Here is a 14,502-nt window from a genome sequence, read left to right on the forward strand (position 1 = left end):
GGAAGGGCTCCTGATCCCCAGTTCAGCCCGGGAAGGGCTCCTGATCCCCAGTTCAGCCCAGGAAGGGCTCCCGATGTTTCATTTAGCCCAGGAAGGGCTGCTGATCCCCAGTTCAGCCCAGGAAGGGCTCCTGTTCCCCAGTTCTGCCCAGGAAGGGCTCTAGCCCCTGAACCCAGCTCAGAGCGCCCTTCAGTGCCCGCTCCGAGAAAGCGCCCTCCAGTGCCTGCTCCTAGAAAGCGTCCTCCCGCCTCCGAGTCCCAGACCCCGCCTCGGCTCGTTGACCCAGCGGCTCCACCTCGGCTCCTAGCTCCCTCACCTCCACCATCGCCCGTCGATCCATCAGCTCCACCGGGCTCTCTCGTCCCTCCGGCTCCACCTTGATCGGGCGTCGGCCCGCCATCGCCTCTGACTGCACCTCGTCGCTATGTCCCACCTCCGTTGGGCTCCTTCCTCCCGCCAGCTCTGCCTTGGACCTCAGTCGCTCCGGTTCCGCCGCGGATCTCCGCCTCCGCCTTGGTCGCCAGAGCCCTCGGCTCCACCCTGGCCCCCCGGATCCTCGGCATCCCCCTGGCTCATTGGCTCTCCGTCTCCGCCTCGGGCTCTTCCACCACCTGCTATTAGGGCTGTGGCCTGGGTCCCACCTGCTCCGGTTCCCTCCTGTCGTCTCCCTGGCTCCTCCCTCCATCGTCACCTCCCTGGACTCTGTCTGCCATCCTCCTCCCGGATATCCGTCCTCTGCCGGAGCCTCCACCTGTCATGTCTGCCTGCCAGCCCTTTGCCTTCCCCTGTCACCATCCCACATCCACTCCTTAGTCCTCCTCATAAGTCCCCCTCTGTTTCCACGCCGCGAGGTCGCGCCTTCTGGGAGGGAGGCGATCTGTCACACCCCTGTGGACTGTTCATTTTGGTTTCTCCCTCTCTGTCCTTATTTGGTTGTTCCTGTTCTAGTTATTAGTTAATCACCTCATTGTGCTCATCTGTCTGCCCCTCGTTATCTGCCCTATATCTGTTCCTGTTTCTTGTATTCGAGTTTGTCGGTTATTGTGAATGTTACCCCAAGTGTGTGTGTCTCACCTACCTGAATCTGCCTTGTTGTGTCTACATTCAAGTCATTATTGGAATACTTGTTGTCCTGCCTGCCTCCACACACCGTGACCGTGACAGTACCAATGTGTAGGCAGCAATAGGCCATCTTTTCAGTGGATGCCATCTGTTCTGAATGGCATCTACGCTAATATTATTTAATTTGTGACAATGAAATTGAGCTAATATGCTTGTATTTTTTGGGTTTAGTAATCACTCCAGCTGCTGCATTTTTTACTAACTAGCTAATTTAAAGGGGTCATATGATGCGATTTAAATTTTTCCTTTCCCTTTGGAGTGTTACAAACTCTTGGTGCATAAAGAAGATCTGTAAAGTTGCAAAGACTAAAGTCTCAAATCCAAAGAGATATTCTTTATAAAAGTTAAGTCAGCCCCGTCTACCTAAAACGGCTCGTTCTAACACGCCCCCACATATCTACATCACTATGTGGGAAGATTTGCATAACGCCACCCAAATGTTCATGCAAAGAAAGAAGGCGTAACTTTTTTTCTCTCGCTGTAGTGTTGTTGTTGTTGCCGCCGCCATGTCGTGAAGGCACTGTGTGATTCGTTGTGAAAGCGAAACTACTTTGTTTGGCCTTCCAAAAGAGGACGATATCTGCTTCATCATGCCTAGAGCTGATCTGTGCTGGTTGCTGAGGAAATACTACAACTTTGTTATTATTATTATTATTATTATAACCTAATAAATATAATTATTAAACCTAATAAAAGTTTTATAGAGAGGCCCAACACAAACACTGCTTTGTGGGGGAAGTGTCCCCAAGTTTATTTATTCAAAACATGTATGTAATGCAAAGTTAGAAATGTAAAAAATGTAAATGATTTCTTTTAAAAATCACTTTTAAAAACATTGTCTCCAGTAGTAAATCGTTATTTATTGTATTTATTTATTTTCTTTCGCCAATTCAGGTGATATTTATCCTGTGAATTGAACATCCGTTCCAATCAACAAGTAGTCCTGTGGGGGTGGGGGGGAGGAAATTTAATATTATTATTATTATTATGACAACATAGTCTCTATATAAAAAAGTATCAAAATGATATATATACAAGCTTACCTTCAGGACCTGGAGTTGACTGTTTACAAGCTGCATCTTTCCAATGGCAGGAAGTGGATAACCTTCCTGTAAACGAGCTGAAAAGAAAAGGCCAACGAGTAAATAGCAATAAACAATGAAAGAAAAATTAGTTTTTCACTTAAAATGCCAACAAGAAATAATAATAATAAAAACTCTTACCATTAACCTTGGGAATGACAGCAAACTTCAAGACTATTGTGAAAATATTGTCAAGGGATGTCACCTGTTGATTTAAATTTTATGATGAGATTTTGAATTATTGCTTTCAGATCAGTTTTTAACACATTTCCTAGTTTCTTACCTGGAATGGTCCCACATAGCTTTTTGCTAAGCTCATATCAATTCTGTTTAAGAGAATTATAGTTTGTTTGTATCAATTCTTTAATAATTTAAGAACATAAACGCATATCCAGCTGTATATGTATAGATTGCAATTATGGCTCCAAAACTCACTTGTTAAGGGTCACGTTTCCTGCCAGTTTGAGCTCAGTCACATATATGTGAGTACTGACACTGCCCTCCTGTTGGTTGAAGGGAAAATCCATTCCATTAAAAAAAAACATACCTCATTTAAATTAATTTTTGGTTATTCCTCCTCCTGGTGTGACTCACCAGATTGAGGACAAAGAGTGGAGATAGTGTGCTGTTGGGCTGAATTGCATAAGCTGTCACTGTACTGCTGGCCTGAACAGTCATGTTGTTCGGTTCAAATGTCATGAGAGGCTCCTTCACTGTCTCAACCAACAACTTCATCATCAGACCAGGATACATTTTCTCAATCTGAAATGACGAGTAATCTTAGAGTAATTTGTGTGTAGCTGGTATTCCCAACGTTATGGGGATCAAAAGTCCTCAGAATGATAATTTTGTAATTTCAGTAAATTTTGACCTTGTGGGGACATTTTTTTTGTCCCCATGAGGTAACAAGATTATAAATTACAGAATTATTCATTTTTTTTTGGAAAATTATGTGAGGGTTAGGGTAAGGGGACAGAAAATACAGTTTGTACTGTATAAAAACCATTAGGCCTATGGAAAGTCCCCATAATTATAGGAATATCAGTTTGTGTGTGTGTGTGCATGTGTTTTGAATTTATTGACTGAACATGTCTAATTATTTTCATACTTGAGGAATGAATCCTCCAAATGTCTTTGTGTTCAGACGAATTGGAGAGCCAGAGGGAATCTGCAAAAAACAAACATATAGTCAATTTTAAAAAGTAGCTGCTCTCAGCTAGACTTCTATGAAGAACAAACCAGCAGATCATAGTTCTGACCATTCTAGTTCTGCCATCACTGTATTATATATAATGTATATAATGGAAGTCTACAAGGAAATCCCCAATGATGCAGTGAAAATTCTTAAAAGGTTTGTAATGCCTCTATTTGACAGAACCAGCACCTGCACCAAGGTGGACCATTCTCTTGGAAGTTTGTCAAGAGAAAATTCTAACAAGGTGGTCACATCTGAGGGAAGACATTGCTGCCAGACCCTGTGTTGTGATCGCCAAGTATATGGGGGTGGGTGATGACAGAAAAAATGTAGTAGCCCTGCTGGAAATTAATTACACATTTTTTTGAGCAGAAATCCTCCCATGGTAAATGGACAAGACCCCATTGAAATGGTTATTTCAGTGAGTGTTGTTCCAAACATGCACCAGACCCATTTAGTTCAACAAATTCCATTATATCTTCTCCAAATTAAAAGTATGTATGGAAATCGTGCCATTGATACAGAGATGATTCAATGGAATTTTCAAATGAAGACTGATGAAAACCCCAAAATTCAAAGATGAATAGACAGAGAAGTTTCTATGGTGTTCCTGCTTAAGTATGTTAAACCTTGAGTCATTTGTTCATATTCATTCTGTTTAGGTTCAGATATTGCTATTTTTGATGTTATTTTGGTGTTTCCAAAACTTAAATCAGGCTTACCCCTTTTTTCTTATTTGTAAAAAGTAATTGATGTTTTAGCAGTCATTACAGTGCTCAGGCTCATTCAGACATGACACTCTTATTTTTAATGTTTGTTCTTGAATTTATGACTCGAACTGTAATGTCTGTGTGCCAAAATCATGGCAATCACTTATTGACAATCTTTCAAAAAGACAGCTATTGCACATCTATTGAACTTTCAGATTTGAGTGACTCTTCACATCTCACCATGTCGTCAGTGATGTAGAGGCGGAGGGCACCAGCTCTGTTGTACACAAAGCCTGCTGAGTTGATGGTAAAGGCAGATACTCCGATGTACAGCATATCTGTGTCCTGAGACGGCAATGAAAAAGGTGTTGGGGAAAAGGGGGGTTCCTTGTGTTGTCCAATGTTGTAGAATTCACCCTATAAAGTGTGAAAATCATCTAAATTCAGTTATTTTGTTATGTGTCAAAATATCACACATGGTAGTGCTTAAGATTACCTTTAAACCCAAGTCAATGGAAGTATTAGAAATGACAGGAGACCCCACCATGGAGTATTCAATTTCAGCATATTGATCTACTTTGGCTAAAACTGGAGAGTCAACAATAGAAATTAATTTTTTTTGTATGTACTAAAAAATGTAATTGAATGATGCTGATTTTCATACCAAGTCTGAAATGCCAATAATTGATAAATGATTTATCATATCACCATTTAATGTTTTCAGGTGGGGGTTTATGTCAGCAACGGAATCAGCCACCAAAGGGCAGATCTGAAATGGCAGGAAGATTGAATGTTAAACTCCGGTAGTCTTACATTGCATCTCCGTTTTTTGTTTAACAGCACACATTTAGTGTGTAATAAAGAGGGCAATCGCAGCCTAAATTCCTTACCTGTTTCTGCAGAGCATTGCGTAAAGCCTTATTAATGAAGGAACTGAAGAGGTTATATAACCAGCTGTCATGAAAACAAGAAATAAAAGTGCAAAAATTAAATGTTTGTTCTAACACACGTAGGTGTAAACTGGTTCAGTTGTTTAATTCTTTGCTCAGATAATATGGATCATCCTTGAATTTTTTTTATTCACTAATATTCAAAAGTTAGAAATGTTTAATCCAACAAATAAATTGATGAGCTTATTAAAAGAGTTAATAAGTTAATTCTTACTCTATCACATTTAAAAGTTACAAACAACTGTGTCCCATTCTCAGGCATACAACCATATGACAAGAGTTACTATAGGAACATTTTTAAAAGGTTATCTATTTTCATCCAAAGCTAACCCTTACTAAGTGATCGCTTAACTGCTTGAGGTGAACAAACATTTCTGATACTTATAAGAATATATATTTAGACCCCTACGTCCTGCCATTGTCTCGCTATTTTCACTTCCATCAGTTAAAAAAACAGTAAAGGATTGCACTTCCTCAGAGATCTTCCTCTTTTTAAATGTTACATAATATTTGTAGAGAAGAATCTTTGTACAAAGCTAATTTGTGGAATGGCTTCTTCCACATTAAACATTTAATTTGAAAGAGCAACTGTATTGAAAGATTTCCAGTTTATTTTTTGACATACGCTGACATAATATGGTGATTTAGCATTCAACATTGACTTTAGCAATTAACTTTGGCTTGACTGCTGTGTATTAGTTGCTCAGTGTTACCTGGCCCCACCATGAAATTTGACATTGACACTCCCCACAGTTGCTGCACAGTTGGTCATGCTGACTGTTGGACGGCCAGTGTCATCACTCGTGACTGCAACAGTGGTGCTAATGGTCAGTTCACTCACAGCCAGATCAAATGATCCACTGTCTTTTCTGTATACAAAGAGATCAGATATTATATAGCGTCATTTACATTATTCCTGAATTTAATTCATTCATTTAGCTTAGTGTGAATTAGTAATGTGGACACTCAACTTACATGATCCTGAGGTATTTGACTCTCCAGTTTCCATGCAGATTGATGTAGGCATTGCCAATTGAGAGGATGACTCCTGTGTCAGGAACTAATGCCAGTGCTGACTTGGGAAGTCCCAGGTTTACAATCTGCATCCTAATAGGTATATCAGAGAAGCTTTTGCTATATGCTATTATAAGTATATTCCCAACAATCCAATAACTCATCCCTAATTTTTCTTCAATGCCTTTCCAACCTCATATGTTCAACACTTTGTTTCATTAAAAATGTAGAAAATACTGTGTACTATTCACCAAATAATCCTGTCAAAGTGGCATCATGTACTTTGTAGTAATTTTGCAAGTCCAAGTAAATATCTCTTTTATCACTCCATCTTATTTGTTTTATTTGTCAGTGTAAATCAGTATAAAACAATCCTAAAATGCCAACACTGAAAAAAACACTTAAAATCATGTGGAGTACACAAATCAAATGGAAATCATGTGTTTCAAAGAATTATTCAAAGGTCATTTTGAATGTGTCAACTAAGTTTAACATTTACATAGTAGGAACTTATAGGACCATGAATTAAAATTGACATTGATCTCACCCTGTAAAACTATATTGGACCTTTCCAATAGGATCCACCTTTTCTGTACCACTTATATCCGGCACTTTAATAGTTCTGAGTTTCTGCTGGATTGAGGCAATTCCAATCTGTCGACCTGCAATCAAAACAAAGCAACATTTAGAAGCTGTACCTCAGAATGATTGCCCTGAGATCTGTCTCACAATGCAGGTTTAAGATGTTACCTGGAGCAATTTTTTTTTCAATCTTACGATTTTTTTAATGACGTTCATACCCATATTACTGTATACACAGGCACATGCATACACTGATGACCTAGAAGTTAATCAAAATTTTAATAAAGTTCTTTCAGCTTGTTTTTTGAGACAGGCCTCTGACCTATCCACCCTGATATCTTTATCAAGGCATGAGAGATAAAGAAAGAAGGCCAAACTCTGTACATACACATGATCTACATGTCCATTCAGTGTTTTTCACCCAGAGTTTTTGAACCATATGGTAACTAGTTTTTCTTCCATAACATCAGATAAATTACAGATTTTTTTTTTATTCCAAAGGGTTACAAGAAGTATTGTTTTGCTTACTTACCATACTCAAGCCCCTTCTGAGTTAGTCTGACTTTAACTCCTGCACTGGTGCCTGTAGCGACAGAAACCAGGCTCACAAGAACTAGAACACACCAGAGGAACATCGCTTTCAATCTAGCCTATGAGAGACACACATCATGGGCATAAGATGAGTGTTTTCAACTGTCAGAATAGAAGATCCATGTAATCGGCTCCAGTCTAATCCAGTTGTTTCTATTTTAAACACAGTGACACCGTTAATACAACTGTATTATCAGCTCCTGTCCTGTCTAACCAAATCAGCAATCAGCTTTTTTTTGTGCCTAAACTTGCGATATCTCCCTAGTAAACAAACTTGAAACTGGCAAATAAATTGATTATATAGAAAATATTCACCTTTCTGTTTGTAAACCTTTTTGATCTCTGTTTTCAGCCTAGGTAGTTAGGGAAGTGAACTGTACTTTATTTTATTAATTTTTTTGGTTAGGTAAGAAAAAAACAGCCTAAGTTAGCTTTTCTGAACCGAATTACAGTAAGCTCCCATATATTTACAGTACATAATATATTAAGTGACCACATAATAGCTTATCATTTGACAGCAACTGCAGGCTGTCTGCTTTTGCTGGAGAATAAGGAAATGGCTGAGATAAGCAATGTCCTGATGTGTTATGTTACTCTGAAAGAGACCTTTGTCTTGCAGTCAGATAAAGCCACATGACTGTGAACAAGTTGATGCTTACACTGAATTAAGGCAAGCTAGAATTTAAAAAATGCAGATAAGACAGGACAGTGTCAGCCAGACAGGAATGTGTCATGTGATTTATTTCCTGCTATATAAAAAAGTATAAAGTATACAGTAAAGCTTTTATTCATCTTTTACAAAGTTTGGACATTTTACACCCATATTTTGTATATCAAAATGAACCATATGTGTAACACAATACATGATATATACACAAAATGTTGGTTAACATAGATCTCTTATGCAGAGTCATAAACACAAGCAAAGCCATTTTGAATATAAATGACACAATCTGTAGAAAACCCTTTCATTATCATTACATATCTGATCTTAGCAGATCAGAAAAGAAAGAATATGTAGGCTGGTGTTGTTCAGATAGATATAAATATAAATATATGTGCACTGACCTTAAACTGTTGTGAAGTGCTATATGCTTGGTCTCTTCTTGTCTGGATGCGTGAACTGTCTGCTCTCTAGCTGGCAGCAGCACTGAGTGAAACTGGAAGAGAGACATTCAACACTGATTCAAAGTAACAGGAAGAGACTCTTTTCAAATTCACTTAAACAGTGACATGCTCTAGTGACCATACACAACTTGAGGAGACAAACCATTTATCAATTAACATTATTATTCAGAAATTGTGGTTTGTAAACTTTGCATTCTTTTAATTTTCCGAATAAATAAAACCACGATGCTATGATTAAAGAAAATGGAAATTGTAAGTAAAATGCTTTACTTTAAATTGTTGGTGTCCATCAGAGATGGCAAAATTACACTCATCCTTCACTCAAGCAGAAGTACAGATATTCATGTTTAAAAAGCCTCTGGTAAAAGTTGAAGTACTGACTACAATTTTTCACTCAAATTTAGTTAGCTAATGAATGTATCCAGGCTGAACAAACACTATGTGGAACACAAGCAGAGAAAAGACTAAGCTGAGAAAAAAAAAACTATTTGCCATCACCTAGGCCACATCCTATTGTAGGGTGATTCTGCCTCTTATCCTTGGAAACAACTCAAAATTACTATTATGCTTTAAAACTTACAAAATTGTGGTGAGTTATACTGTACATTTAAAGGGTTACTCCACCCCAAAATGAAAAATTTGTCATGAATCACTTACCCCCATGTCGTTCCAAACCCGTAAAAGCTTCGTTCGTCTTCGGAACACAATTTAAGATATTTTGGATGAAAAGCGGGAGGCTTGTGACTGTCCCATTGACTGCCAAGTAAATTGCACTGTCAAGGTCCAGAAAAGTATGAAAGACCGTCAGAATAGTCCTGAATTTTATGAATCTGAATTTTATGAAGCGACAAGAATACTTTTTGTATGCGAAAAAAAAACTAAAATAATGACTTTATTCAACAATTCGTCTCCTCTGTGTCTCTCCGCATCACTGTAGCGCCATTTTGGCGAACAACCACTGAACGTACAAAAATTATTCTCGTCGCTTCATAAAGAGTATCCCTTTAATTGAAATGTGAACAGAAAGAAAATGATAGTGGAATTATAATTTATACTTACCCCTGTTAACATGCAGGGGGCCTATAACTATAAATCATATTTTATTCTAAAATATTAAATTAGTATCATTAAAAAAATGGTGAAGGTTATTTCTTAATTTTTGTCAGGGAATCTTATGTATCCACTGAGAGAAAAAATAATTCCTGTGCTCTTCTCTACACTTGAGAAAAACATATAGCTATGGATGTTTATTTCCAATTTCTTTAAAGAAAAGTGTTATTTTTACCATTTTTACCCAAAATAGGGTGTTTGTGAGCATTAGTGAGTACACACGTAATGTAATGTCTGTTTCGTTCAGACTCGTAGCCAAAGAGCGCACTTGCACAGAATCTCCACAAGTGAGACTCACAGAAGTAGGCTAATATCTTTGTCCATATAAGGAAATACCTTATATGGACAAAGGCAAGGCATCTAGCTATCGCTGTAGCTGAATAAAATGCAGATAGAGATGTTTTACCTGATGAAACTTCAATACAGTAAACATACGATTGCAACAATATATGGTTTATCTGTGTTCTTCAAGCCATCTCTGGTATTTTTAAGAATAAAATATATCTATAATGCATTGTTAATTAATTTCTATCACTGTACAGAATACTATAAAATAGCATGATTTCTGCCTCATTGTCTGTTATGAAACCATGTCAGATCACAAAAGAAAGTTATTTCAAACACTCGACTGATGTTAAGTGAATGTGGACTAAAAACGTGATTAAATGTTCTGGTTACAGGTTTGTAAACAGGCTCGCACAGATTGCAAAACTGTATTGCACACATGCTACTGTGGTAAATTTATTCATCGCACAAACCGGTTTTTAGTAGTACGTGCGACATGTATGTGCCCTGTAGCCCTGTGAATGTCTCAGTCATTCATTTATATATACAGTATATATATATATCAAACACTCGACTGATGTTAAGTGAATGTGGACTAAAAACGTGATTAAATGTTCTGGTTACAGGTTTGTAAACAGGCTCGCACAGATTGCAAAACTGTATTGCACACATGCTACTGTGGTAAATTTATTCATCGCACAAACCGGTTTTTAGTACGACATGTATGTGCCCTGTAGCCCTGTGAATGTCTCAGTCATTCATTTATATATACAGGATGTCTTTCATACTTTTCTGGACCTTGACAGTGTAATTTACTTGGCAGTCAATGGGACAGTCACAAGCCTCTGGGTTTTCATCCAAATATCTTAAATTCTGTTCCGAAGATGAACAAAGCTTATATATATATATATATATATATATACACACTGTATATATAGTGTCACGGTTGGTTCCACAACAGAGGGGTGCAACTATGAGGTTTAAAACAAGGAACAGGTGAGACTAATAGTGGAGCCAACAGGAAGAGGAGGAAGAGACCACAGAGATCAACTGGCAGAGTGGCGTGATAGCTGGAGGGATGAAGGGCAATGGCAGAGCTATTGAAGGTATGAACCAGGGCAGAGCTGGGGAGACAGAAGACCGAAGCAGAGTCAAGGGATCTGAGGACCAAGGTGGAGCCAGGGGGATGGAGGAGCCCTGGGACTACTGGACTAAGCTATAGCAGAGAGGAAATGCAGAAAAGAAAAAAAGAAGAGGATTTGTGTGTGTATGTGTGTACCTGGTATTCCAAATGTCATTTGTCAAATGACATTTTTTCGTCCCCAAGAGGAACAAGCTTCCAGTGGCAGTCCTGAAAGCCAGCATCAAAACCTTAAGCCAGTGGAGTGAGATCACGAGGGGTGGGATGTGAGTCTTTTTTGTCTGATTTAAGATCAAACATTCAGCCTTCTGTTCTGGATCTTCTGCAGAGGCTTGGTTGCATTGGCTGGAAAGCCAACCAGTAGGACATTACAATAGTCCTGTAGTCCCTCTGAGAACCACTGAATTTTGGGACCAACGGACTTGAGACATTAGGGACCAGTGGGACCCCGAGACTTGGAACTACTAAGAGAGCAAAGGAATGAAGAAGTAGTTCTTCTTCTCCTCCCTTTTTGAGGAAACTGCTACAGTCTCAGTTGGCTCTGTCACTAGCTCTAGGATGCACGAAGCCTCTGGCTAAGTACCCATGCAGGCGTGAGTGCAGGCTGAGACTGGGTCTGATTAAAAAATGGGCCAGAGCAAACACTGTTTTCACGAATGCATGTTTTTAGTTTACACAAAGACAATAATGGTATCGTTTTCAAAAACTTTAAAACCTTTTTTCAAAAGTCTGCGTATTCAGGCCCCCAAAATGCTGTTGTTTAGTTAATGCATTTGTATAGCATTTTTATGTCAACATTATCAACACCAAAGCACTCATGTCCTTGTAGAAGTCGTAATTATAACTTGCTAGCTGGGAATCTTCTGAGAGCTATGACTAGGCCAACATGACCGCTGTACCACCTGACCGCCACAGATTCATTTAGGCTTTCAACTTAGGCATTGATGTTGCCTTAGAAATGCATCATTTTGAGGACGTGGATAGCTCAGAGTAGAATTTCATGTGCTGTTATTTATACTGATAGACAGCTATCTAGCGCTACTGTTTGGAACAGCATACCATTATATTTGTCATTAGATAGTTTACCAGTTTTGAACAACAAACAACAATAAACAGATTTTGGGAGAGCCTGAACGTTGCTTTACATCAGGGGAGTAAAACTCAATTCCTGGAGGGCCGGAGCACTGCAGAGTTTTGTTCCAACTCTACTCCAAAACACATACCATGTAGTTTTCAAATAAGCCTGAAGGATTTGATTAGTTGGATCAGGTGTGTTTAATTAGGGTTGAATCTAAACTCTTGCCTTGTCCAAATACCCACACTTGCGGTCTTGGCCACTTGAGAGCGCGTGCGCGCGAAAGGAAGTGCGCAAGACTGTCCCAGGTCTTAAAAACGCCAAAGCGCAGTGCTGGAGCAGTATTCGAGGCTTGGTGTATGCATCATGTTCTGGAAATAAATTGTGAGAATTTTTGCCGAGATCTTGCGAGAGGTCTCAGAAACCTTTCCAATGTATGTTAAATATTATTAATAATTAGATATTACATATAATTTGATTTTAAAATGCAAAGTATTGAAAATAAATCTCTGTAAACACTATACGTGTGTCCTATCAGGTAATGAAAGTTCTACACACACTCGTGGTCTTCATGCTCACTTGAACACTTGGAACAAATACAGGAAATACGTCATATAAGTAGTCAAGGGATTAGGGTTAGGGTAGGGACAAGGCATCTGCAGAGCTCAGGCCCTCCAGTAATTGAGTTTGACACCCCTGCTTTACATAATGAACGTAACAAAATGTTTTTGTTGAGTCATTGCGCCATCTTGTGGTGTGATTGACTGGAACACATTGAGGTCGCAGTTAGGACATTTTGACTTCTCCATCTCCCATTGTTTCCCGTCTCTCCTCCTACTGACCTGACCATTAAAGGTTAAAAACGTACTGTAATCAAAAAACAAAAAAACTTCTAAGCAATAAAACAGTTTCATAAAAGACAAGTAAGACTATAAAGAGTTCTTCCATGTTTCTCACGACCCATTCTCATTTTGGGCTCCTTTCTCTCAGAACTTTCTCATGTCTCAGTTGTTTCAACTTTTATTTCTCCAAAGGAAGACACTGTTGATACTTTCTTTTGTTTTTTACGCTGACATTGTTAAGTCATTGTTCACATCATCTCACATTTCTAAACAAGATATTTTTTCCTCTTATTGTTAAGTGACTAATGCCTTATGTTTGAATTTTCACATAGGTTGCTGCTGTTAATATTTTATTATTTTGGAATGTTATGCATAATTTGTAGCTCACAAGACAAGATATTTTTCCCTCATATATTTGAGTTATTGGTGCCTTATTCTTCCATGATTGTGTCATCTACTCAAATTTCTGCTTTGTAAGCATCTTGCTCCTGTGCAGTTTTATATGAGGGTTTTTGCATTTTATTTGGCTCACATCAGAGTAGGATTTTTCATCTTCATTATTTCCATCTCCATCACATTTCTGCTTTTTGGCACCTAGTTCTTGTGCTTTTTTTTTTTTTGAGTTTATTCATATACAGTGGGGCAAAAAATTATTTAGTCAGCCACCAGTTGTGCAAGTTCTCCCACTTAAAAAGATGAGAGAGGCCTGTAATTTCATCATAGGTATACTTCAACTATGAGAGACAAAATGAGAAAAAAAAATCCAGAAAATCACATTGTAGGATTTTTAAAGAATTAATTGGTAAATTCCTCGGTAAAATAAGTATTTGGTCACCTACAAACAAGCAAGATTTCTGGCTCTCACAGACCTGTAACTTCTTCTTTAAGAGGCTCCTCTGTCCTCCACTCGTTACCTGTATTAATGGCATCTGTTTGAACTCGTTATCAGTATAAAAGACACCTGTCCACAACCTCAAACGGTCACACTCCAAACTCCATTTTTTTCCCCACTGTATATCTCACCTCAGAATAAGATTATTCTTATGTTTCAGTCATTAGTGCCATATTGCATGTTTCAGTCTTCTGTGCATTATATTTGAGTTTTCATCATCTCCTCAAATTCAAGAAACTTCAGGTACGTTTTCTTATTTTGGATTGCATAACATAACAAAACAAGTGTCATCAAAACAAATTATGTTATAACTAATTGTAATTGTATTGTTTTCTGAGCCATTTAGCAATAGGTTTTGATCATGTTTGGTAACTGTTAGTAACGGCCGGGAAGCAAGAAAACACACATCAAATTGTATTCTCAATACTTCAACTTTATTCATAGATACAAGGATATTATATAGGCATATGTCGAGGGGAGTTTCAACCCTTTAACCAATGAGGATATAGATGACATACATATAGGATTTTGGCCAAGAATATGTGTTATATAAAATGGCCACATGTACAGGAAAATATGGACATATTAGGAATAAACTTGGCGAAGGATGCTGAACCTATATCCATAGTTCAGCACGAACCCCATTACCTTGGAGTCCTAGCTATCGTGTCCTCGTTTGAACATTTGAACTCAGAAAAGCTAATGCATACATGTGCGCATGCGTACCTCGAATATGAGTAAGAGATATTAAAACATAATACAAGAGAGAGAGATCAGATGGAG

General features: G+C 38.4%; 1 protein-coding gene across 1 annotated transcript; it reads right to left on the reverse strand.

The window, feature by feature from the left end:
- Positions 1-1,939: 1,939 nt before the first annotated feature.
- On the reverse strand, positions 1,940-8,406 carry LOC107557899 (bactericidal permeability-increasing protein-like). The gene is made up of 16 exons (XM_016241475.1): positions 8,315-8,406; positions 7,188-7,305; positions 6,621-6,735; positions 6,035-6,166; positions 5,773-5,928; positions 5,000-5,063; positions 4,818-4,878; positions 4,606-4,697; positions 4,350-4,526; positions 3,313-3,372; positions 2,799-2,966; positions 2,640-2,707; positions 2,488-2,530; positions 2,346-2,409; positions 2,166-2,242; positions 1,940-2,065 (listed from the first exon to the last, which is right to left on the reverse strand). Exons 2-16 carry the CDS (start codon positions 7,288-7,290, stop codon positions 2,024-2,026), a joined length of 1,422 nt encoding a protein of 473 aa, XP_016096961.1. The 5' UTR covers positions 7,291-7,305; positions 8,315-8,406; the 3' UTR covers positions 1,940-2,023.
- Between the last annotated feature and the right edge of the window lie 6,096 nt (positions 8,407-14,502).

Source organism: Sinocyclocheilus grahami, unplaced genomic scaffold (genome assembly GCF_001515645.1).
Source record: "Sinocyclocheilus grahami isolate Dianchi unplaced genomic scaffold, SAMN03320097.WGS_v1.1 scaffold623.1, whole genome shotgun sequence".
NCBI lineage: Eukaryota > Metazoa > Chordata > Actinopteri > Cypriniformes > Cyprinidae > Sinocyclocheilus > Sinocyclocheilus grahami.

What these genes read in the sequence shown, in the direction of transcription:
- LOC107557899 (XM_016241475.1), bottom strand. Translation starts at nt 7,290, where the DNA reads ATGTTCCTCTGGTGTGTTCTAGTTCTTGTGAGCCTGGTTTCTGTCGCT. An exon ending in CCATTGACTTGGGTTTAAAG is followed by an intron (nt 4,527 to 4,605) that starts GTAATCTTAAGC and finishes CACACTTTATAG; the next exon opens with GGTGAATTCTACAACATTGG. An exon ending in GCTATGTGGGACCATTCCAG is followed by an intron (nt 2,410 to 2,487) that starts GTAAGAAACTAG and finishes TTAAATCAACAG; the next exon opens with GTGACATCCCTTGACAATAT.